This window comes from Carassius carassius, chromosome 17, assembly GCF_963082965.1.
Source record: "Carassius carassius chromosome 17, fCarCar2.1, whole genome shotgun sequence".
In the NCBI taxonomy this organism is placed as follows: domain Eukaryota; kingdom Metazoa; phylum Chordata; class Actinopteri; order Cypriniformes; family Cyprinidae; genus Carassius; species Carassius carassius.
In genome coordinates this window covers 2,387,230-2,412,554 of record NC_081771.1, presented here as the reverse complement: position 1 = coordinate 2,412,554, position 25,325 = coordinate 2,387,230, and the positions used below count along the sequence as shown (strand labels likewise).

At 35.6% G+C, this 25,325-nt stretch overlaps 2 protein-coding genes across 6 annotated transcripts; one reads left to right on the top strand and one right to left on the bottom strand.

Annotated features, from left to right (window-relative positions):
• Positions 1-5: 5 nt before the first annotated feature.
• pcif1 (phosphorylated CTD interacting factor 1) lies at positions 6-13,174 on the bottom strand. Of its 3 annotated transcripts, none has more exons than XM_059570396.1 (16): positions 13,045-13,174; positions 11,132-11,274; positions 10,919-11,043; positions 9,664-9,798; positions 9,111-9,250; positions 8,802-8,956; positions 7,903-8,050; positions 7,727-7,810; positions 7,545-7,644; positions 7,301-7,463; positions 6,994-7,169; positions 6,578-6,664; positions 6,307-6,491; positions 5,593-5,686; positions 4,601-4,776; positions 6-3,023 (listed from the first exon to the last, which is right to left on the bottom strand). In XM_059570396.1, exons 2-16 carry the CDS (start codon positions 11,253-11,255, stop codon positions 2,753-2,755), a joined length of 2,163 nt encoding a protein of 720 aa, XP_059426379.1. In that variant the 5' UTR covers positions 11,256-11,274; positions 13,045-13,174; the 3' UTR covers positions 6-2,752. The 3 variants fall into 3 exon arrangements, with proteins under 3 accessions (XP_059426379.1, XP_059426378.1, XP_059426380.1); XM_059570395.1 differs by lacking the exon at positions 13,045-13,174 and adding an exon at positions 12,634-13,020; XM_059570397.1 differs by lacking the exon at positions 13,045-13,174 and adding an exon at positions 12,015-12,614.
• Positions 13,175-15,287: 2,113 nt separating this feature from the next.
• Positions 15,288-25,091, top strand: pltp (phospholipid transfer protein). 3 transcript variants are annotated; one of them, XM_059570393.1, is made up of 16 exons: positions 15,288-15,443; positions 18,949-19,072; positions 19,175-19,274; positions 20,454-20,579; positions 21,061-21,216; positions 21,369-21,432; positions 21,516-21,579; positions 21,665-21,756; positions 22,459-22,635; positions 22,713-22,772; positions 22,859-23,023; positions 23,119-23,186; positions 23,255-23,297; positions 23,394-23,457; positions 23,908-23,984; positions 24,066-25,091. In XM_059570393.1, the coding sequence occupies exons 2-16, from the start codon at positions 18,964-18,966 to the stop codon at positions 24,159-24,161; spliced, it is 1,461 nt and encodes a 486-aa protein (XP_059426376.1). In that variant the 5' UTR covers positions 15,288-15,443; positions 18,949-18,963; the 3' UTR covers positions 24,162-25,091. The 3 variants fall into 3 exon arrangements, with proteins under 3 accessions (XP_059426376.1, XP_059426377.1, XP_059426375.1); XM_059570394.1 differs by lacking the exon at positions 15,288-15,443 and adding an exon at positions 15,486-15,589; XM_059570392.1 differs by lacking the exon at positions 15,288-15,443 and adding an exon at positions 18,140-18,331.
• Positions 25,092-25,325: the final 234 nt, after the last annotated feature.

Genomic DNA, 25,325 nt, shown 5'->3' with positions numbered 1-25,325 from the left:
TGGTGCATGATTCCAATATTTTACTGAGAGCTTTTCTGATTCAGAGGAAAAACTTTATACCACTTTAGGTGATGGGAAATGCCACAACACTTATAATATACAGGTAAAAGAAAAATGATATAAGCATAGACATATTTACATTCACTGAATCTTTGTCTTCATCAGAATAAGATCACAGGGGAGACATTCATGGCATTTTAGAGGACGCTGAATCAATAAATGCAATGGAGACCAAATATAAACCAATCAACATGACTGATAAATACAAATAGTTTAAAAGCCTAGTGTGGCAAAGCGTACGACTAATTAAACAATACAGATCTGTACAATTCATCTTTTTTTTTTTGTAATGAAAAATATCAGGTCATGCAAAACAAAAACCCAAACATACTTTTGTAAGAAAACAAAGAAAAAAAGGTTATAAAAATAAAGTTATGAATAAATGGATGTTTTTGCTGGTTACACTGTATGCATTACTGATGCGATCGTACACCATTCTACTTTAAGATACAAGATAAAATCCTCCTCTTTTAATAACACTTTGGTTTAGTTTAAAACAACCATTTCATAATTTCTATAATTCATAAATGGTTATTTAGAACCAAAATGTTAAAATTAAAAGCATGGTGAAAAAGACATCTTTTGTTTTCTTTCCAAATAAATGCACAAGAGCCGTGTAGGAAAGCGACAAACTTCATAGCCATGTTCTGTACAACATCTACAGTTTTGCTGGTGATCCACTGGGACTAAGATATCCAACAAGTGCCCAATGTAAAAATCAAGGGTTATATTGGATTTTATGAATGGCAAGCTGGGTTACATTACACGTCAAACCACTGGAATGCTTTTAAACTTTTATATAAAAGCCATTTCCCAAGTTTGGTCTCAAGACAATGTAGTCCACTAATAAAAACAACAAAAACCTATACTTTCTTGGAAGTGATTGGGCTTACAATATGAATTTCTACATACATATTTGCAGGGCGAAAACAAACAAAAAATAAGATCCACCATTGTAGTGTTAATAATAGCAACATTTCAAGTCCAATTGTAGCAACAAATCCATCAATAACTTTGCTCTTTTCCTTTTTTTTTTTTAAATGTACATTCAAAACGCTGCCCAGTGATACAATTTAAACCAATAGCATCACGTAAACAAATCTCTGATTAGAATAAAAAACAAAAAGTGTCAACTTTTAAAGCACTTTTCACGAAACTGTGAAATCAAGGCAATAGCAACCAATTCTAATAACTGGACACCAATGCAGTTATTAAAGAAAGAATAAGCCACTCATTTTCTGCTTCCTTTTGAACACCCGAAATGAGAGGCAGTTACACCATATTAACAATCTAATTCATTCTCAATAAAACACCACAAACAGTTGGAATAATGCTTTCATAACTAATAAGAAATTTTACTTTTCTTTTTCCCCTTGCTAGACCTAAATGCTACAACTGATGTGACCCAGAATGCCACATTAGGACAGGCTTGTACTGTACAGAAACCAAGAACGCAATAAAAGTAGAAAATCCTTACGGTTCTACAATTTCAGATTTGCTATCGTGTTCTGTACAATATTTTAGAAACAAAAGAAAACGGACTGGCTTTCACTGCAGATGGATGACCGGGTGGAAACTAGATTATAAATATTTTTTCTGCTTCTTTACCGACCTTTTGTTATTACATACAGTAAATATTCTGACATGAAGCAACCAAACATAACCTCTAAACTCCAAAAGAAACGGGTTTAACAGGAACTGATGAATGCTTGGAGAAGCACTAACACAAACGCATGTCAGGATGAAGGCATTTAAATATAGCTGCCTGATCGCCGATCGTCTTCTGAATCATCTAAAACAACAATATACAAGCATCGGTGCATCAGCTCATTGACAGCTTCATATTCCTGCCAATGAGAAAAGCACAGAGTTAAAGAGTGAATATCACAAAGCCTGTCTTATTTCAAACCAAAGAAAAATGCCATTTTATTTTGCTTATAAGAATATGAAGCCCATTTAAAAACTGTTACGTTTTTGTAATTTTATATTATTTTTATATACATTGTAATGCACAAAAAAAAGGAATAATAATTCACTACCGTAATGCAAAATATATTTAGGTAGTGAAACCCCAGTGCTAACATGTTGCATTGTGTTTTTTAATTTGGGCTGACTATTTTTTATAAATATAATTGTAGTTGTAACTTTTTAACTGTAATACAGTAAATAATTACCGTATAACAACTGAAAATAATGCAATGAAAGATTAACCATTTACAATAACGAAAACTACAAAAACTTGAATGAAAATGGAAAAACTTGCATGATTGTTGAAGATGATGCTAATGAAAAACTTAAAAGGCTTTCTGCTTTTTCTTTACGCAAAATATTTTTCTTTCGATCTTGGGGTGAAATGACATTTCAATGAGATTCACCCTAAAAAGGCCAACAAAAATAAAAAAAGATATACATGACTACATTTACCAACAAAAAAAGTGACCAAACTATCAATACAATGATATAAAACCCAACAATTATGAAAGCATAACTCAAAAGACTTAAAACAAATAATATTAAATAATACAGGCGGAAGAAAGTAAACAAATATGGGTCTTTCTTCTTCTTGGGTGAACATTTACATGTCCAGTGCCCATCTAAACCCAATAGCGCAATATTAAACCTCTCATACAATCATAGACTTTTTCCCATGAACATACATACATGCACGTGGCCACACGCCCAGCGCCGCTGTCTAAATGTTTGTTGTGTCCGGTGCAGTCTTGTCAACAGGACTGCTGTTGTCTTGACTCCTAGCCGAGCTCTGCTCCTGAACCGGTTTGGAGTCTTTGTCTCCTGTACTGCTGGAAGAAGGACCAGGTGAGGGCAATGAACGGCCGTAGACCTTATACGCCGCCAGGAACTCCTGGATTCTCTCCGTGGTAGGCTCCCATTTACTAAAGCCAGCGTCGTTTTGGAGGAAAATGACCGCCGTTCCATGGACAGACTTGTAGTAAATCTCTTCTCTGAGAGACACAGAGGAGAAACATGAGTTAAAGGAATAGGTTACCAAAAATGAAACCTTATGGTGCGTTCACACCAGATGCGAATGAAGTGTTAAGCATGAGTGATTTACATGTTAAGTCAATGCAAAGATGCAAGTAGACATCCAGCGGCGCGATTTGCGCAAATGAGAATGATGAATGACGCACTGCGAATTAAGCGTTTCGGGCATTTGCACAAATCACACGTTATGCGTGATTTGTGTAAATTGAAACATCTGAGCTTTGCCGAAGATTTGTGCGCCGTTAACAATTCAGGAGCTTACTCTAGTAGTGACGTGATTACGACGTAGCAAGTGGAGGCAAAATTCAAAACAACAAAGAGGAATTATTTTTGTGTTTAACCACAAAAGAGCTGTTCGTTTCTGAAATTGGCGAAACATTTTTAAATAGGTGCAGTCTTTATAAATAAACCGCATATTTGAGTTTAAAATAACTACATTCTCACCTGAAATACTTTTAAAACTACATTTCATGACACGATAACAGTAATATTTAGAAAATGATCTGAATAAGATCCCAGAAGCCCCTCCCATGACTCGAATTCATGTCTTAATAAGGGAGTTAAACGCACGAATGAAGTGAGTAAACTCAAAATGTTCAAGCATCCAACTATGTGCGAATAGCACAATTTATTTGTCTGGTGTGAACGCCCTATTAGGCCATTCAAAATGTAGATGAGTTCGTTTCTTTATGGGGACAGTGTATGCTCTGCAGTAAATGGGTGCCGTCAGAATGAGAGTCCAAACAGCTGATAAAAACATCACAATAATCCACACCACTCCATCAATTAACGTCTTGTGAAGCCAGAAGTTGTAAGAAACATGATTAAGATGTTTTTAACTTCAAACCGTTGTTTCCAGCTAAAATACAAGTCCATAAATCGAAGTCGTGGCCTAATGGTTAGAGAGTCGGACTCCCAATCGAAAGGTTGTGAGTTCGAGTCCCGGGCTGGCAGGAATTGTGGGTGGGGGGAGTGCATGTACAGTTCTCTCTCCACCTTCAATACCACGACTTAGGTGCCCTTGAGCAAGGCATTGAACCCCCAACTGCTCCCTGGGCGCCGCAGCATAAATGGCTGCCCACTGCTCTGGGTGTGTGTTCACAGTGTGTGTTCACTGCTCTGTGTGTGTGCATTTTCGGATGGGTTAAATGCAGAGCACAAATTCTGAGTATGGGTCACCATACTTGGCTGAATGTCACTTCACCTATAATCAATAACACTTCATCCAATGACAAAATCAATCCCATGTTGTCTCCCCACATTTTTAAGTACAGTTTTTACATATAAACAGCTCTTGATCTGTGCATATTTCTCTACTGAATCAGACGAGATTACTTTTTCACTGGAGAATGCAATATTATGGATATGTTCAATGGAAGCAAGGATTAAAGTTATAAATACCTTGATGTATTTGTTTCTTATAAACAGCATTAATAGACGGACTGGAGTGGTGTGAATTCAGAATCAGTTTGGACTCTGATGATTTGGGCAGTGAACGAAACTAAAACCACAAGGAACAGACCAACAAATGTCTGACCTTTTGCAGATGTGCTGAGAGCCGCTGCGGTACTCGTGCTCGAAGGCAGGCACCATCATCTGGTGTCTGCGGAAGCGGCTGACCTCCATCCGTGTCAGGGCAGGGGTCGGCGGGTCACGCCACTCCGGCACAAAGATGATGAAGGACAGCGGCTCGCTGGAGCGTTCCAGAAGATCCTGAGAAAGATGGAGAGAGCGATGAGAATCTAAAAAGTGAAGTGACATTCAGCCAAGTATGGTGACCCATACTCAGAATTTGTGCTCTGCATTTAACCCATCCGAAATGCACACACACAGAGCAGTGAACACACACACACACACACACACTGTGAGCACACACCTGGAGCAGTGGGCAGCCATTTATGCTGCGGCGCCCGGGGAGCAGTTGGGGGTTCAATGCCTTGCTCAAGGGCACCTAAGTCGTGGTATTGAGGGTGGAGAGAGAACTGTACATGCCGGCCCGGGACTCGAACTCACAACCTTTCGATTGGGAGTCCGACTCTCTAACCATTAGGCCACGACTTCCCCAATGTAATATAACTTCCCCTATATGTAATATATTCTGATCTAACAACTTTGGGATGACGTTAAAGGGTTACTCCACTCCCAAATGAAAATGTTGTCATTAATCACTTACCCCCATGTCGTTCCAAACCTGTATAAGCTTTGGTTGTCTTCGGAACACAATTTGAGTTATTTTGGATGAAAACCGGGAAGCTTGTGACTGTCCCATAGACTGCCAAGTAAATTACACTGTTAAGGACCAGAAAAGTATGAAAAGCATCACCAGAATAGTCCATTTGCCATCAGTGGTTCAAACGTTATGAAGTGAAAAGAATACTGGCAGTCTATAGGACAGTCACAAGCCTCCCGGTTTTCATCCAAAATATCTTCAACGGTGTCCCGAAGACGAACAAAGCTTTAACGGGTTTGGAACGAGGGTAAGTTATTAATTTTATTTTGGGGTGGAGTGTCCCTTTAAGATTCACTCACCTCAAAGTGTGTCACCATGGCATCCATGAATTCCTCACAGAACGGAGGGTTGGCCTCAAAAGAGCCGCTGGCTGGAGAGAAGCTGAGAAATGGCCTGTGAAGACAGAGAAGAGTGACACAATACGACAAATTAACCTCTCTGAAAGAAGCCAAGACTGCTTTTAGAAAACAACTGAAATACTGAAAAAAATTACAAAAGTCAGAAAATGTAAGGATGGTGTTTAATAAAAGCGAGAATGGTTTTGGTTTTATCATTTTTAATAAAATTAACCAATTAAATGTATTTAAAATAAAAAACTAAATACATAAACCCTGAAAATATCAAAAAATGCAATGTCCAAAACATTACAGTACATTACTGTAGCTCTTTCAGTAAAATATAAATAAACAAGTGATCACAAGTTAATCCTCAAAAGCTGTTGGAGCATCACTTTTCGTTGCCTTTTCAAACTATAAAAATTACATTAAATGACCAATAACGGCTTATATATATATATTAATATATTATTAACTATTATTAACTATTTCTTTTTATTTATTATATTATTTAAAAGCCCTTGCTACGTGTACTGTGTTAAGCTAACTGAGACTTGTAATAGCACTTATATATCATTGCTCTTTTTGATTGCTTCCACTGTCCTCATCTGTAAGTCGCTTTGGATAAAAGCGTCTGCTAAATGAATAAATGTAAATGTAAATAACACATTTACATACCCTCGAGATCCAAAGAAGCCGTCAATGTCTGGAAATGCAGAGCAGAACTGCTTGAAATAGCAGTTAAGAGGAGAAGCGAAGCACTCGAATGTAACTCCAAACTGTTTGTTGAGAGCCTCAAAGACAGGAACAGGCAGCGCTCCCTGCAGACCAGACCCCTCATTCACTCCGGAGCCAAACAACACCTGTGATCCACAAGAGGGCAGAAACACACATTGGTGCTGTATTTGGCTTCCTGATTGATTACCAATGTCTGTGATATGAGTATTACCTGGTATCTTTTGATAAGGCACCACACACGAGATAGGAACTTTTCAAACCTTGTGTCATCAATACAGCTGTACCGATATAAGAGTTCCTGTTTGTGCCAGAGAAATAAAGGTAAGAAAATAAGAATCCAAAGTATCCAACCTTAATCGGTTGTGAGCTAGGGCTGGGAAAATAAATCGATGCTTTGAGAAATGATTCAGCATCGATTCTGAGATTTTCCAAGGCATTGCGATTCTTTCATAAAATTCGAAGTTGAGTGTGCGGATAAAAAGTAAATTAGAGCGCCATCTACTATTGAGTTCAGAATCGATTCCAGAGAGAATCGCAATGCATTCGGAAGATCTCAGCATCGATCCATGACTGCATCGATTTATCGTTGCGGTCCTATTTTGAGCTAGTCTAAGCATATACACACACCAGTTTGCTGAAATGGCCGCGGTTGACCTTCACCATTTCCCCTTTATACCGCAGACAAGCAACGTCATTCTCGAAGTGCAGCTCAACACGCGGCTGAGGAGGAGACGGGATGGACAGTCTGACTGGATAACAATACACCAACCGGTCCTGGACCTCCTTCGGCTCGGTGCCGTCCACTTTAAAGCAAGAAGAATAAATCACAAAGGCAGTGAAGGGCCAAAAAAAAAAAATAATCATCATCCTATTTTTCTTGGAGCTGGTCGATTTTTGTCCACACGAAATCCTGACAGACCTCTCCAGCTCTTACCTGAGATGTTGCAGTCTTTAAGCAGAGTAAGGTGCACCTGGCGGATCCTGCGCACATATTCTGCAGAAATATGGTAGATTTTTGAACAGATGCCCTCGACGGAGTCCTTCGCGACAGACGCCACGTGAGGCCCGCACTGCTTCCGCAAGTGCTCGAGTCGATCCTGAGGAAAGATCGCGTTACGGTCATACATATGATGTCTAGGTAGGCAGATCAGGACAAAACTAAACGAATGGGAATGTACCATATAGTCCTCTTTGCTGGCAGAATGGTCTCGTCTCAGCCAGTTCATCGTGTCCTCGACGTTCCACTTCACCACTTTCCGACTCTCAGGAGTTGCATTTCTGTGCGACCGGGAAATATTACTTTAATACAGCATTCCTGTTCATCTCAAAAAGTGTTTTAGTAACTGATATGAATAATTACCTGGAGTCGATCATTTTCTTGGCCGCCTCTGCATATTTAAACAGGAGTTTCCTGGCCTCTTCCTTGTATTTGATACGAGAGAGCCTGAAATGTGTTGGAAAATTATTAAAGCGTTGCTGTATTGAAACATACGACGCAAAAACAATGAGAAACGTTGAACACGGATGTTCTAGAACCTGATGGGGATGTCGTTCATGATTTCTCTGAACATGGATGTGGAGATCACCGGGTCGCATTCGCTGGGCAAGAGCGGATCCAGACCTTTATCCACCACCTTTCTCTCCAAAAGCCAGCGGTTGAAGGATTCCCGCGGGGGCTCTATGCCTGAAAACAGTCAATCAACTGTTTCTATCAATTATTTCTAAACAATATTCTATAAATTATACTTTTATAGCATTTATAAAAGTTTGAGGTCAGTAATGTTAAAGGAAGAATCTCATTTAACATTTATTTAAACAAAAATACAGTAAAAACAGCATTTTTGTGAAATATTACAGTTTAAAATCACGGTCTTATATCTGAATATACTTCATTCAAAGCTGAATTTCCATCATCATTACTCCAGTCTTCAGTGTCACATAATCCTTCAGAAATCATACTAACATGCTGATTTTCTGCTCAATAAATATTTATTATTATTATTATTAACAACAGCTGTGCTGCTTCATATTTTTGTGAATACGTTTACATTTACGTTTTTTTTTTATTCTTTGATGAATAGAAAGTTCAAAAGAACACCATTTCTTTTCAAAAAAATATTGTATAATATTAGAAATTTCACGTTTGGCTTACTGAATAAAAGTACTAATTACTTCAAAACAAAAACAACAACTGAGCTCCAGTTTCCATACATTAACTTTGCACTGCACTCATAAATCATTAATGCTAACCCAAACTGGAATTACTGGTATTATAAAACAATATACTACTAACTTCACTACATTTTCAGCAGCATAAAAGTAGAAAACAGACAAAATACATAGTGAATTTGGTTAAGGGTCTCTCGCATGTAGAATGTAAAGCTTTTTTATGGGAACATGTTGAGTCAGATGTGAAGGCAGCGGTGTGCTCATACCCTCACGCTGAGAGCACAGCTCATGGTAGTGCTGTCGTAGTTTGGTGGTGAGTTGAGCTCTCTGTAACTCGATCTCAGGGTGTGGAGGCAGGTGGTCCGCCGGGGCTCGCTCGCGGATCACAGCGTTGGTCTGAACGTCCAGGTCCCAGTACACCCTGAAACACAAAGACCAGTTCAGACACGCCATGTCTACAGAGCTGAACCGCTCTCAGGATACCTGAAATCACTTTTTACTTTCACTTTTACATTTGACTGATGCTTTTAGCCAATGCTACTGATAAATGAGATGTAAACGGAGTCCATACTCACACAGAGGGGCGGTACGGAGCCGGTGCAGGGACGCTGGTCTGCCCTTGTTTATCATCTGTGGTGTTGACCCAGGGTTTGACTCCTGGCGTGCTCGGAGAAATCGGGACAGTGGGAGTGGTTGGAGTGACTGGAATCTCAACCTGAAATCAAATACACGTTATTCACTTAAATAGGATCAAATGGGTTGCTGATAAATAGATAATTTTTTATGTGCTTTATGTATTATAATTGGAGGTGCATGATAAATATCGGCCGATAATTAATGCCCATCTCGTCAGCTGATAATGAACGTGGATTTGCGCAGCTTGTCAGTTAACAATGACTCCTGATGTAATTTACCACTGATTAGAGAACTGGCTTGATGAGATTTGGTTTTATTATCGGACGATATTTATCGTGCACCTTTAATTGTAATGTATGTTTGTTTGTATTTTTATAAGATGATATTTTTTTTTGCCAGCTGTTATTAAAAAATAAGAACCTGTTCTTAATTAACTTTCCTGGTTAAATAAAGGTTAAATAAATAAAACAAACTATTATGCAGAAAACGGACCTTTGGCCTCTTGAAACTGTTAGGGTCTGCTTGAGCGTCCTCCGATGGATGTCTTTTACGCTGACCGTTGCCCAGACCTGCGTCGCTCATCGCCTCGCCAGACACTGGAGCCGCGTTCAAGCCCAGAGGATCGGACTAAAACAACAGCAAAAACAGGACAGTGTTGTTGTTATTGTTAACTAAAACTAGTAGTTATCTATGGAAAACAATTTACTTTTATGCATTTAGTGGATGCTTTTATTCCAAGTGACTTACAAAAAGTTGCTATAATACGGAAAACATAAGTATTAGATGTCATTTAATTTAAGTTAACAACTAAATACTAAAATAACACTGATAAGCGATTAAGTACTGCTTTAAAAAATTTAAAAAAACCAAACAGCACACATGACTATGCAATTACTAAAATTAAAAGTTTCAATTTGAAAAAGCCAATTCAAAATATTAATACTAAAACTACATAAAAAAAATGTAAATAATGTATTATTTAGAACTTAAAATGAAAATTTAAATTTTATATATTTATATATATATATATATATATATATATATATATATATATATATATATATATATATATATATATATATGTATATATATATATATATATATATATACATACACATATACACACACACATATATATACTGTATAACCATTATCTAAACTAAACACAAAAACAAACAAAATAACAATGGTGAAAAGGTGACTGTATACAATAAACGCTGTTAAAGTTTTCCCCCTAAATCTTCCATCTGCAATAAAGAAATTTGTTAAAGTATGTAATAATATATGTATAAATAACCTCTGACACAGAGAAGAGTGAAAACTTCTCACATGACCGTTAAGTTACCGAACATCTGAACATAACGAACCAAATGCACATTGACGGATCTTCTTCTGTCTGCTTGCAGAAGTATATTTCTGCAAGCGTAAATATTGTGGAAATATCATAGTTAATTGTGTCTAGGCATATGGGGGTCGTCATGTGTGTGTGTGTATAAAGACCTCTAACACTAGCTTTCTCTATTCTTTTTTTATTCTATCTGTTCTGTTTTTATTTATTATATTATTTACAAGCCCTTGCTACGTATACTGTGTTAACCTAACTGAGACTTGTTATAGCACTTATATTTCATTGCTCTTTTTGTAGTTTTGGATTGCTTCCACTGTCCTCATTTGTAAGTCGCTTTGGATAAAAGTGTCTGCTAAATGAATAAATGTAAATGTAATTGGTTCGGAAGCCTGAACTTACAATGACATCATGCTGGCCCAGGACAGGCATCTCCCACAGCGACTGATTAGTGAATCGATTGAAGTAATACGGCCGACTCTCCCTCTTACTCCAACATTTGGACCATCCAGCCTGAACCAGCTCATCTGTAAGTGAAGCTAAAAATCAAATGCACAGGACACAGCAGCCCCAAACGGAGTCACATCTGTCAATTAAAGCCTGAGAGATACACACCTGGCAGCTCTTGGATGGGTTTGCTGGTCGAGGGTGATAAAGGAGCCGTCTGTGACGTGGACCCGGTGGGCGACATGACCATCGCCGAGTCTGCCTTTATTGTTGTGTGGTTTTCACTCGTCATAGCTCCTCATCTGTCCTGTCTTAAGACAGAACATACTGCATCTTTACAAAATGCAAGCATTGTAATACTGTGAGCACGACATAGAGTGGCCATATTGAGCATATGACAACATTTTCTGTTTTGGAGTGAAATATGTCGGCAGAGGTGAGTGTGAATGAAACACTTCCCATGATAATAATGAATCTTAAACCTAATAATGAAAGTGAAACTTTGGACTAAAAAGTGTTTCAAACCATCAATTCATTCATAAAACTGATTCCCAAAGAGTAAAGTATTTTAAAAAATAAAATAAAAAAGACAGCACATTAAAAAAATAAAATTCAATAATCACAAGCTTGGCATTGAATATGGTCAACATGTCACCGAAGCTTTTGCCTTTTCATCCCACTTTTGCTTGTTTTCATCCCACTTGTGATTTTTGTGAGTTGCAGGCTTTTATTTATCTATTTTTCATATATATATTTTACCCTTTGGGAAACCTTTTTGGTCTATGCACCTCGTTTGGATTGTTTTGACGGCACGCTGAGTTATTCATAAAACTGAGCAATGCCCTACCAAAAACTAAAGCAATATTTATGAATATGGTAATTATACTGTAAGATAACATATTTTAAAAGCATAGTATTACTACAGACAATAAATGCACAATTAACAGATCAGTGCTCTAAAAGCTTTGTATGATAAAGGACTTTACAATTATTTATTAAGATTGTAATATAGTAATAACAATAGTATAGCATTTGAAAAAGCTATGATTACCGTGGTATTATTTTGTATGGAATTTCCAGGGACCTTCCAAATAATGTTAAAAGGTTATTACTGGGTCATCATAAGATAAATATTGAGTATTATATTAAAGTGATGGTAATCCCATGTAACGTAATGTGTGTAAAAAAACAAAACAAAGTCTGTATATAAATACTAGCCAACGTTAATATTTTACTTTAGTTCAAACGTTACTCTGAGGAACTTCTAAGAATACTATGGTAGTACTGTGGTAAATGTAAGGAAACTGAATAATGGTGTTACGCTTAAAATTAAGAGTGGCCCGAGCTGACATGCATTTAAATACTAACAAAAAGTAATTTATGGTAAAACCTCATTAAAGACCCAAACACAGGGTTTATTCCACGAATGAAAAACTATGGCGGTAACATGGTACGGTGATGGTATCGGAGAGTAATACGCTTCTACCACCGTGTTACCGTGGGTTTTTTGTTTCGTAAACCCAAGTATCACACCATACATCTTGAATCTACTCTACGCTAATGTTTACTGCATTTATCATCGTTAATAAGAGCGCAAATGAGCGAAAGAAGGGCACGCATGCGCCTGCTACGCCGCCCGCCCCAGATCGAGCCAAACCCCGAAAACAAACCAAAGAGGAGGAGAAAAACATCCAACAAAGAGCTCCGGCAGAGCGAGCCGATGTGCAGGAGAGAGCGGGGAAAATACGACCAAGTGGCGGAGCAAACAGGCTTCATTTGGGCACAGAGAGGATGGGGATACACAGCGCCATCACAACAGTGTGTCAAACCGCTCATATACTGAGTTTAAACCCAGTCAGTCTTCGACCGTTACGATTACAAATTTTAGGCGCCACTTTTGCTTCGTCGAAACGGTCGACAAAATGGCGCGCGGTCTCTCTCTCACTCACTGCGCAGTATAAGGTCTGTTTATTGCGTGAGTTACGCGCGTTTGCAGCAACAGCGGGGATATTAGTGTGCCCCGTGCATTCCGCCACACGCCTATAGCTCTACTGGTGCTCTTCGGTGGCTGAATCGCTTACCTTGGAGAGGTTAGATCGGACTCTTCAAAAGGCTTTGCGCTATTCGGTTCGGACCCGCCTCCGCCTCTCCCTCCCCACCGACTCCGCCATCTTGTATCGGGCTCTCGGACGCGGTTAGTGCGCATGCGCGGCTCTACAGTGGAAGGCGACAAAGCCGCGCGGCCATTTGTAGAGAGGCGCTCATTCAGTCAGTCTACTCTACTAGGAAAAACATAAACAAATTATATTATAACTAATCTTAGGAAGCTATATGTGAATGTTCTTCTTTGTTGTCCTGAAAATGTTTGTACTTTTACTTCAATAAAAGTGTCTATGTTTTGTCTATGTTATTTTGTCGTTTTTTTTCGTCTCCAAAACAGGCTATTTCCATTTAGCGTTATTTCCGTTATACTTTGAAGGCAAATGAAGGGCTAAAATTTTTTTTTAACAAAGACTTACTTTTAGTTCATTTTACTTAATGGCATTCAAATGTATATGTTCTGAATTATTATTATTATTATATGAAACCTAAACTTCAACTTCATCTTTAATTTATAGTACTATATAGCACAAGTGCTTCACAAAATTAAAAATCAAAACACACACACATAACATACAAATAAAACAAACACTTGGAGTCAAAATGTCTCTAAAATATTTTAAATATGCATCAAATAAAGGCTGTTTAAATTATTGTTTTTTTATTAACTTTACCACAATTCCACTTTTGAACATTTTACTTCAATCATTACTTCATTTGAACTATTGTGAATTGCAGTTTTGAATTCAGCTCATTTCCTGTTTGTACAGGATGCCATTTGCACTACATTCATACATCATGTGTGCTTTACTGACCTTTCTCCTTCATTCACGCTGCTCTCATTTATTTTTATTTAAACGTTATATTGCTGTTTACACTTCTGGTTATTGCTGACTGTGTCTGTATTCTGCAACATTTCTAAACACACTTTGAATCTATAGAGTTTTAGAAGGCATTTAATGTCAGTGTTATTGTAGTATTATTTATATAATCTCATAATGCTTAAATATTTTCAGTTTTGAAGTTTTAGTAATTTTATGTGCTTTTGTCATTTTTATTAGTTTTACTTTGTGTGTGTGTGTGTGTATTTAGCTTTATTATTAGTTTCAGGTTTAATAGTTTTATTAAAATGATTTTATTTTAGTACACTGTAAAAAATGACTGTGATTTTAACGGTAAAAAACAGAAAATGCTACAGTACAAACCAGTTAAATGGTTAATGGTAATTTCCTGTAAAATTTACGGTAAATTTAAGGTAAAACCATTAAACCTAAATAGGTAAAACAGTTAAACTTAAAACGGTGTTACCGTATTTTTTACGGTATAATTCTGGCAACCACAGCTGCCAGTTTTTTTACCGTATATTTAACCTTTTTTTTCAGTGTATTTTATCACTGTTAATTACAAGGCAGCATTTCTAATTTCCAAGTTTATTTACACAGAAATTGCTAATAAATCTCCCAAACAACTAAACGACTGTGGCAAGTAACACTGAACTGAATGTGAAATCTGAAAGATAAAAAAACTTTCAGTTTTCTTGTAAAATATACTCCGATACTCTTTGTTTTATTTACAACTTTATGAAAAAAAACATTTCACACATCAATTATCCTATAAACATGTGAAAGGTTTGTGTAAACAATATGTTCTCAAATCACAAATCAGGACTTCTGAGGTATTTCTGCTCTTTTGTGGGAGGAAAACCAGATCAAACGTTCTCTGTTGTGTCTAAACTTGTGCTGTATCCTCAAAGAGCATGTGACGCGTTTCCTCGCCCACTCTTTTCAAACAGGTTTAAAAAAGAAAGTTTGATGTGCTCACCCCATAATTGGTGGCCAAAAGCTTGAAATAATTTTTTTTCTGACCTTGATCCTTCAAAGTAAGCTCCACCTTGCTCCTCCGTGGTTGTAAGTCGAACCCATTTCTTGCATCATGTGATTCAATGAAAGCTTGCAAAATGGGCTTCCAAGAAGCCATGAACTAATTGAAGGTTCAGTCTCCCAAAATTAAAGGGCAGAGCGCTGGAGTCTGTTTAATATCCACCGTTCCAATATTACCTTACTGGAAATAATGACAACTTCTGGAAATGCTGCAGCTTTGCAGTGAAAAAAATTGAAATAAATGCTGCATTTCTTTGTTACATGTTAAGGTTTTCATTGCACGTTATTATGAATTACTGCCATTATTGTTGGTGCAAGGTCGTATGACATGAAACGAAGAGGAACACCCTTTTTCTTCACAAACTGCTCTTATAAATTCTGGAAGCCTGTGAAAAGGGGACAAAGTGAATCTGACTAAAAGAGGAAGGAATACAGCGAGGTTGCAAGAAAACATCTGCTTCTTCTGAGAGTTTATATCTGAGAAACATTTCCACACCGCTGTAAGTATTCGATTATTGTGAAAGACACTGTTTTGGGAGGGAAATATGGGAATAAGCTGTAAGCTTGCACAAAATGTGTACAAAGTTTATGGTTTCATTTTGTGGCATCACTCAAAAGGGATCGAGTGCCTCCAGCACAAATGGAGGTAGGTTTATGTTTCTCAATTGGAAATGTGCATTATTTTATTGAGCTTTAATAAGGTTTTTACATTATTGGCTCATATGATTTATACAGTGTCCTTCATGAAGTGCTTCCTATGTAGAAAATCTGCAGTCTGTGGTACACTTGACCCAAATTCTCATAGAAATATCTGAAATGTTTTGAATTTGCTGTTATTGAATTAATAATTAATATTATTTATTCATTTGATATAATTGAAAATGCAAATAAACATATTTATTTTAAATCATTTAAATATATAATTTACACACAATCACTGTGCAGTATTTGTGAGCAAAACAAAATTTGTAATTATTATGCATCAAAGTTTAATTATGAATAATAATTACATAGAAGTATAATATTATATATTTATTCTAAATAATTAAAAAATAAACTTAAAACGATTGTTTATTTAATAAATGTGTTTATTGTTTTAAATGATTTAAAATTAAAATTATAATTTATTTATTAAAATATTTATTTATGTTTACATTTTTTCAGTGTCACTTAAAATGACTGTTTATCTATACTGTTTATTTTTATTATTAAAAATCTGATTTATTTATTAAATGTATTTATTTATGTTTAATTATGAATAATAATTGCATAGTAGTATAATATTATATATTTATTCTAAATGATTTAAAAATAAACTTAAAATGATTGTTTATTTAATGTATGTGTTTATTTGTTTTGAATTATTTAAAATTAAAATGATCATTTATTTATTAAAATATTTATTTATGTTTGAATTTTTTCAGTGTCATTTAAAATGACTGTTATCTTTGTTTATTTTTATTATTTAAAATCTGATTTATTTATTCAGTTTAATTATTTACGTTTAATTATTTTAAAGTACTCTTTAAAAGAACATTTACATTTACACAGTTTCTGTGCTTTCCCGATGTGAACCAAACATATGTTGAAAATAAAGTAGGTGTCTATTTTGCTTGTACAACATTGTTTTAGTTATTATGTTTTCGTGGTATTGACCTGGAGAAGCAAATGAGTTTGTGAACTGTAGTAACCCCAGTCCCTTCTCAAAGCAACCATCACCTTACGGCCGAAAACACTTTTCCAACTCTAAACAATGTCCACTAACACAGACACAAATCTCATGTCATGACAATTTCTTGTTCCCTAAGAAAACTTGATTTATTGCAAAAAAACACTTATGTTTCACGAAGAACTGAAATGTAAAGACATGTGGCTTTCATTCAGCATCATTGTGTGTCAAAGGTCACCTAGGGTATTGCACACGGACAATGCATTTGCAGAAAGACTTTGTAATTACCTCTGGACACTTAAAGGCATTTGTGAAATCTTTCCGCCTGCCTGAGACTGTCTTCTTTGAAGCAGGGTAAATCAGCCGGACCCCGGGGTCAATGACCTTATAAAGCCCATTTGCGGGACGCTTTGTTTTGATCCTGTTTGTTCCTGTTGGATATATCTGGGTGACTAAAGACAGCTGCCTCCAGCGTCACACACACATGCGACCTCCAAGAGAGCGACCTCATTCAAGCCTTTCATTCGCTGTGTCTCTATCATACTGAGCAGTGATATATTAAATGTTTAGATGTTGTGTTTACGATTATTGAATTTCTCTGGGAAGTTATTATATGAAATATTAAATAGAATATAATGAATATACATCATCATTACATTATTATTAAAAATTATAAAATATCATAATTAATATTTATTTAAAATTATTTAAAATTGTTTCCTTTACTTAGATTTCTTTTTACATAAAATTTTAATTCATACATTTATTTATTTTAAATTATTTAATGATACATTATATTTTTAAATAAATGTATAATTATAATTAAATATATATTTATATATTGAATAAAATTTATAATTTATTTATTAAAATTACTTAATTAAAATGTAATGCATTTGTTTATTTATTTATTACATTTATTTATTTTAAATTATTTAAAAATAGTGCAAATTATACTATTATAATTTACTTATTAAAATTACTTTTTTTTAATGTTCTTCATTCATTGGTTTTAAATTAAATGCACTAAATAAGTTATTCAAAATCTTTGAATTTATTTAGAAAGATTATTTATTTATTTAAAATTAAATTTAAATGTATTTATTGCATTAAAATGTATTTATATACTAATCATTATTTAAAAGTACATTTACATAAGTGGTGGAAGTTCTGTATCCCAGTGTAAGCAAAACTATTTTATTTTTGTTTCTACAATTCTGAATAGTTTTATGCAGTACTGGATAAATGCTTTTTATGGTATACATTTGCTGTTGATTAGTGTAGTGATTTAAACAAACCTCAAAATGTAACTCATCCCAAACCATTTGAACAGTATGAATAAAAAAAAAGCACCAGAACAGCATTACAACAACCTCAAACACTCAACTGCACTGCAGCAATGCTCTCAATGGGGATGCTCTCTCTCTCTCTCTCTCTCTCTCTCTCTCTCTCTGCTGTCCATTCAGTCTCTCCTCCTCTGCTATAAACACACACGCAGACAGAGACCTTTCACACACACTGCTACAGAGACAAGAGACGACAGACCTGGACTTCTTTCACTGGATATTTTCTTACATACGCTTGAAAGGCAAGATCATTCTCTTATCTACTTGCTGTTTGTATATTTAACTGAAGAACCTATTATCCTGCCGCCGCACTGAAGAAGCTCTGTGGAGCAGGAGAGTAAAGCTGCACCATCTGTGTACAGACGTAACTCTGGTGCCATCTTTAAAACTAATGCACGAGGAAGGGCTTTTGGTGCACTATAGTTTCAGATTTGAACTAACATAATTTTTTTAATATGTTATTTGGATTTAAGTTGTATTATTTAAACTTCTTTTTTTTACCTATAATTTGAATCCATTTAAATTAATCTTTTACTTTACTGATTCATTCATATCTGTTAATTCATTATTAATTACTTACGTTATTAATTCTCTTTAGTTCATTTCAATCCATTATATAAACTCATGATCTGAAATTATTTTAAACTTGACATCTATTTCTTCTTATTCCCTGATTATGTATGTATTGAATAAAAAGGACATGTAAATTGATAATATGCATAAAGGGACTTTTTTTGTTGATGATGATTTGATGATCCTGGACTGAAGAAAAAAAAAAGATGTAGAATTTACTTTGAAACAATTTTCACTCAGAAATTCATCACTCAGAATAATACATTTCACAAATTACTAGGGTACTACAAAAACACTAACATGTTGAATTTTGAATTATTAAAACTGAAATAATATTTTTACAGTGTGATTGACCCAAGTTTCTTTCAACGGTCTCTTGCTTACTCTGTTAAATTAAGTAGACTACTTGTTTTTCAGGTCTACTGAGGAAACATGGGACTGCTGCAAGTCGCTGTCTTCTTTCTTCTTTCTTTAATCACGATGACTTTAGCAGAGCCGCCTGGATGCAAGATCCGAATCACTGACAGAGGACTGGAGATGTGTAAGAAATCTGACAATAAGATCAATATTTAGACTTAGAATGTAACTATCCTTAAGTAGCCTATAAACATCTCGGACTGGCCTCTGTTTGACGTTTTTACAGTGAAGGCAGAGACAAAGAAGTTCGTGGAAGAAGAGTTGAGTAACATCACCATGCCAGAGATGCGTGGTGAAGAGGGCCGCTTCCAGTACACCATCAAAGAGTATGTGTACTTCATCTACTCTCACTGCGTCCTTGTGCGGTGATTCACTCACAAACACCACCAGCCTAAAAATACACATCAGGATTGAGCAACAATCAGAATAGAATTAAGAATGCCTTTTAAATTCCAATTCAGTTCCTGATTTTGAACTGAGGACGCTAAGACGGTGCACTAGAACTCCAAGAATGGAAGGAAGTAGAATCATTTGAAACTATTTGAAATTTAAAGAAATTCATATAACTAATTCGTAAATGCAAAGTTTAGAATGGTAGAACGATAGAATGATAGATAGATAGAGAGAGAGAGAGAGATGGATGGATGGCTGGATGGATGGGTTTTGGATAGATAGATAGATAGATAGATAGATAGATAGATAGATAGATAGATAGATAGATAGATAGATAGATAGATAGATAGATAGATAGATAGATAGATAGATAGATAGATAGATAGATAGATAGATAGATAGATTTATGGATGATTTATGGATTTATGGATGGGTTTTGGATGGATGGATGGATGGATGGATGGATGGATGGATGGATGGATGGATGGATGGATGGATGGATGGATGGATGGATGGATGGATGGATAGATAGATAGATAGATAGATAGATAGATAGATAGATAGATAGATAGATAGATAAAAGGATGGATGGATTTATCAATGGGTTTTGGATGGATGGATGGATGGATGTATAGATAGATAGATAGATAGATAGATAGATAGATAGATAGATAGATAGATAGATAGATAGATAGATAGATAGATAGATAGATAGATAGAAGGATGGATTTATCGATGGGTTTTGGATGGATGGATGGATGGATGTATAGATAGATAGATAGATAGATAGATAGATAGATAGATAGATAGATAGATAGATAGATAGATAGATAGAACGATAGATAGATAGAACGATAGATAGATAGATAGATAGATAGATAGATAGATAGATAGATAGATAGATAGATAGATAGATAGATAGATAGATAGATAGATAGATAGATAGATAGATAGAAGGATGGATGGATTTATCGATGGGTTTTGGATGGATGGATGGATGGATGGATGTATAGATAGATAGATAGATAGATAGATAGATAGATAGATAGATAGATAGATAGATAGAGATAATATCTAGCACTGGGTCTAATTCTTCTCTGATGTTTGTTGAGTGTGAAGATCACGGAGCTGAACCTGACCTCTGACCTGCGCTTCCAGCCTGACGTGGGGCTGCTGTTCGAGGTGCAGAACTCCTCCATCACCCTCAACTTCCAGAGACGCATCCTCTACTGGCTCTTGTGAGTCTGAACACATCTGCAGAAGTCAAACAACAGACATGAACAATTTGAGGTTACATGCAACTGAACGAAATGAATACATTTCTTCAGCAAGGATGCATTAAATTGATCATTTATAATGTTACAAAGGATTTTTTGTTCAAATAAATTCTGTTCTTTTGAACTTTCTTTCCATCAAAGAATACTGAAAATAGACATGTATAACAGTTTCCACTAAAATACTTATCAGCACAACATTTTTCAACATTGATAATAAACAGAAATGTTTCTTGAGCAGCAAATCAGCATATTAGAATGATTTCTGAAGATCATTTGACACTGAAGACTGGAGGAATGATGCTGAAATTACAGCTTTGATCACAGGAATCAATTACATCTTACACTATATTCACATTGAAATATAGCAATAATATTTCACAGTACTCTATTGTTGATCAAATAAATGCTGTGCTGATGAGGTGTCCTTCTTTCTCGTCATCAGTTATGATGAGGGAGCCATCAACGCCTCCGCTGAAGGTGTCAACATCTTCACAGTCCTCCATCTCACCAAAGACCAGGACGGACGTCTCAAGATCTCCAATGTCACCTGTAATGCGTCCATCGCCAAGATGAGGGCCAGATTTAGTGGGACACTCGGGTACTTCACTCTATATTAAACTTGGAGCATTGAAAATGACACTTGATTTGATTAAAAGTACAATTTCTTTGTTAATGAAATTGTTTGCACAGCATTTTGCATATCTATCTGATTCATGGCATATTCTTATGTGTCTCAAAATATTCTCACAGGAGGGTTTATGACTTTATCGGTGCTTTCGTGACTACAGGAATGCGCTTTCTTTTAAATAAACAGGTTTGTTTGCTCTTTTCCAGTCAGGTTTAGCAGACATTTTAACACATTTTAATGAAAGATAACTCATCTCATGTCTCTGTCAGATTTGTCCTGCTTTGAATCATGCCGCACTAGTTCTGGTTAACCAGCTACTGGAAACAATCCCAGGTTAGAGAACGATGTTGATCAGAGTAAAACTGTTGTGGTATATTGATCTGGCAGACTTGTGTGTTTACGTGAATGTGTTTTTCAGTGCGCACAGAGGTGGACAGTTACGTGGGCATCGATTACTCACTGCTAAGTGACCCTGTGGTGACGGAAACTAGCCTCGATATGGATTTTAGGGTGAGTGACAGATGACTAGTTACTGAGCCTGATATGCAAGTTTACAAAGGTTTTGGGTCAGCCAAGATACATTTTAGGCCTATTTAAATTGATCAAAGAATTCAGAAACACTGATAATAATCAGAAATGTTTGTTGAGCATCAAATCAGCATATTAGAATGATTTCTGAAGATCATGTGACACTGAAGACTGGAGTAATGATGCTGAAAATACAGCTTTGATCACAGGAATCAATTACAATACATTACAATTAATTACAGAAGAGTAATTTTAATTTGAAACAATATTCCGTTTTTTACTGTAGGTTTGATCAAGTATATGCAGCCTTAATGAGTTGCTGCTGTCAAATATATATATATGATAAGATGTTAAAATATCTTAGTTAATTATATTACTTCATATGTTTTACATACTGTATATATTGATGTAAATCTATAAATTAAATAATGCAAGCCTTAACTTCTTAAAAATATATTTTGTGTTCACCCAAAAGACTGCAAATGTACTTTCTTGCTGCTTGAAGTACTTTTTCTGTTAATCTATATATTTTGGAATTTGAGGGTATAAATGAAATACAGTTTTTAATAAAAAAATAAAAAATTGTGCTGTTTACACAATATATTAAGCATATATATATATAATTATGTCAATTTTTTTATGTATATGTATGTATGTATTTCTTTCCCTCTCTCGTCTACACAGGGCATGTTTTACAACCTGAAGAACGAGAACGAGGTGCTCGTGAACTATGCTATGAATCCGATAGTGAGAGAGTATGATCGTATGATCTATCTCGCGCTCTCTGAATTCTTCTTTGACAGCGGCCTCTTCTCTTACTTCAAAGGCGGACTGTTCCAAATGCAGATTGCAAACGAACGAGTAAGACAGCATCCAATACACTTCAGGGGTGTGATACATGAATAAGACAAAAGCAACTATTGCTTGACTCCTTTCAGATGCCGAAGGACTTAGAGATGCTCCTCAGGACCACCTACCTGGGGACAATCATGATGTTGGTGAGCAAAACGAAGATGCATGTACAATATATCGCATAGCAATGTCCAAGCAAGCATCTATTCTCTGTGTTTGTCTGTCCAATCAGAACCCGGCTCTAATGGAGCATCCTCTATCGCTGGAGTTAGAGGTCACATCTCCTCCTCGCTCCACTATCAAGACCTCTGGCGCTAATGTGGCTGTCAACTGTAACGTCAAAGTGTTGGTTCTTCCTCCAGGAAAACCAGCAGTCCAGCTCAGCAGCATGACTATGGTACACACAATATATACAACCAATAGTTTCAGAATAAAGGGATGCTATAAATGCACCAAATCTCATCTTGTGCCAAAAATTCATCGTGTTTTTAGGAAGGCAAATTCAATGCAAAAGTATCAATGAAGGGCAAGCGCTTGGCCATCCATTTAGATCTGAGAAGGTAAATATGATGCACAAACATTAAACTGTATTTGACTCATTGATTTTAATCTGAGACTCTGTTTATAGGTTTAAAATTTTCTCCAATCAATCTGCTCTCGAGTCTTTGGCTGTAAGTTTGCATTTCCAGATACAAATATATATATATGTATTTGTTGTCAAACTAATCAAGAGCAAATAGTCAATGTAATGAATATTATTCCTTCAGCTTATTCCACTGCAAGGTCCGTTGAAAACGATGCTGCAGATATCTGTGGTGCCTCTCATTAACAGTAAGTGAAACAATATGTTTATATTCATTTACATCTCATGCTTAAGGCTGCATTTACTCAATTACAAAAATAACAGTAAATTGTGAAATATTATTACAATTTAAGACAAGTGTTTTCTATTTGAATTTATGTTAAAATATAATTTATTTCTGTGATCTGCGGCTGATATTTTCAGCATCATTTCTGCAGTCTTCATTGTCACGATCTTCAGAAATTATTCTAATATGCTGATTTCCTGCTTGAGAAACATTTTTTAAAGCAATGTTGTGCTGCTTCATATATTTTTTTAAATACTTTTTCCCCCCATTGTTTTTAAAATTACATTTAATGTCACATTAACTTCAATCTGTTCTTTATGAAAAAATAAAAATCATTTTACTGACACCAAGGTTTTGATGAAACATATTCACTAAAATATTTAAATGAGATCTAAATGTGTTTTCATGTAAGATTACATTAAGCGAGGTGTGCAGATCCCTCTTCCGGACGGGATGGACTTCATTGAAGAGGTGGTGGAGTATCACAATGTAAGTGGCTCGTGAAACTCTTAACATCTTTAGGAACTTTTGATATGTTCAGCTATGATTTCTCGCTCTTTGATTTGACAGGGCTACATCATCGTGGGGGCAAACCTACACTTCAGAACAGGTCTGAGAGAATTAATCAAGAGGAAGCTGTCGGGTGAGACAGACAACTCAATTTAAGACCAGAGAAGAGTCTCTGCACAGATACTAAAATATGGAGCAATAAATGGAGGTTTAAAAGAGAAGAACTAACCTTCCAGCAGAAGCATGAAGTTGATTAACTGTACAGAACATTTGATCCTCAAGACCTGCTATCATTACAGCCAACATGACCTCGAAATTCAACCCATTTATTCTCTGAATACACATTCCTTTATGCCAACATGCAGTCCCTATTGTTTCAATAGTTCATGCAATATTATACTGCTTTTATAACGAACATTGGCAGTGTCTAACAATAATGAGTGCAAATTACCAACCTTGTCAGCAAAGGCTGTTTTCACTATTGCTTTAGCACAAATAGAGCATTTTCTTCTATTTACACTTTGTGCAAACAGTATCTATCACTATTTGCTCTCAGTGTAAATAGCTGTTGCATGAAGAATACACCAGTATAAGCAAATAAGGATATATTTACTAAAAGCAGCATTAGCGTTTGGATATGTAGAGATGCTCTTGAGGATGGTATTTCAATAGAAAACAGATCCCCCACAGAGCAATACAGAGTTACATTCAGTCATGACTCAGCTCTACTATCAAACACCCACCCAATTAATCAGCGAATTAATATGAAGTACCAAACTACATTTTTTACCCACATTTCAGAAGCCAAATGGGTTGCAAATACAGGTTCATGTTGACTTTAAGGTATTGCACAAGTGTCTGAACCCTGAAAACACATGTATAAAACAATGTATTTGTACTTTAAGTTGATTTTTATGATTTTTTTTCTTGTACAAGTTCTATCGTATATTGATTGTTTAATATGAGATTGGTTTTCCATCCTCATTTGTGAATGAAATCACTGCACCTCTTTATAAAAATCAGCAAATGTTACCATCTTAAAACTTGTTTAGTTCATCACTGAAATGATTAAATGGGTTTAAAATGTACCGTTTTCAAAAACTTAAAGATCACAAAGAAAAAAAAATTAAAATCATAGAAAATTTCTTTAATTACAAAACAAACTGGGGGTGGGGTAAAAGGCACAAAATTATTCCCTTAAGAGCTCAAAAAGTACCAAAGCTCATGCACATCACTTTAAAGCACAAATCAAACGAGCAACTCCATGACACTTCAACAAATGTCTAGTTATCTGAAATAATCTGTGCGATGATTAATAAA

Coding starts and splice junctions, on each gene's coding strand:
- pltp (XM_059570393.1), top strand. CDS start 18,964: ATGGGACTGCTGCAAGTCGCTGTCTTCTTTCTTCTTTCTTTAATCACG. Junction 20,580..21,060: donor CGCATCCTCTACTGGCTCTT/GTGAGTCTGAAC, acceptor TCTCGTCATCAG/TTATGATGAGGGAGCCATCA. Junction 21,580..21,664: donor GCTACTGGAAACAATCCCAG/GTTAGAGAACGA, acceptor TGTGTTTTTCAG/TGCGCACAGAGGTGGACAGT.
- pcif1 (XM_059570396.1), bottom strand. CDS start 11,255: ATGACGAGTGAAAACCACACAACAATAAAGGCAGACTCGGCGATGGTC. Junction 9,799..10,918: donor TGGGCCAGCATGATGTCATT/GTAAGTTCAGGC, acceptor CTGTTGTTTTAG/TCCGATCCTCTGGGCTTGAA. Junction 7,170..7,300: donor TAAAGACTGCAACATCTCAG/GTAAGAGCTGGA, acceptor CTTGCTTTAAAG/TGGACGGCACCGAGCCGAAG.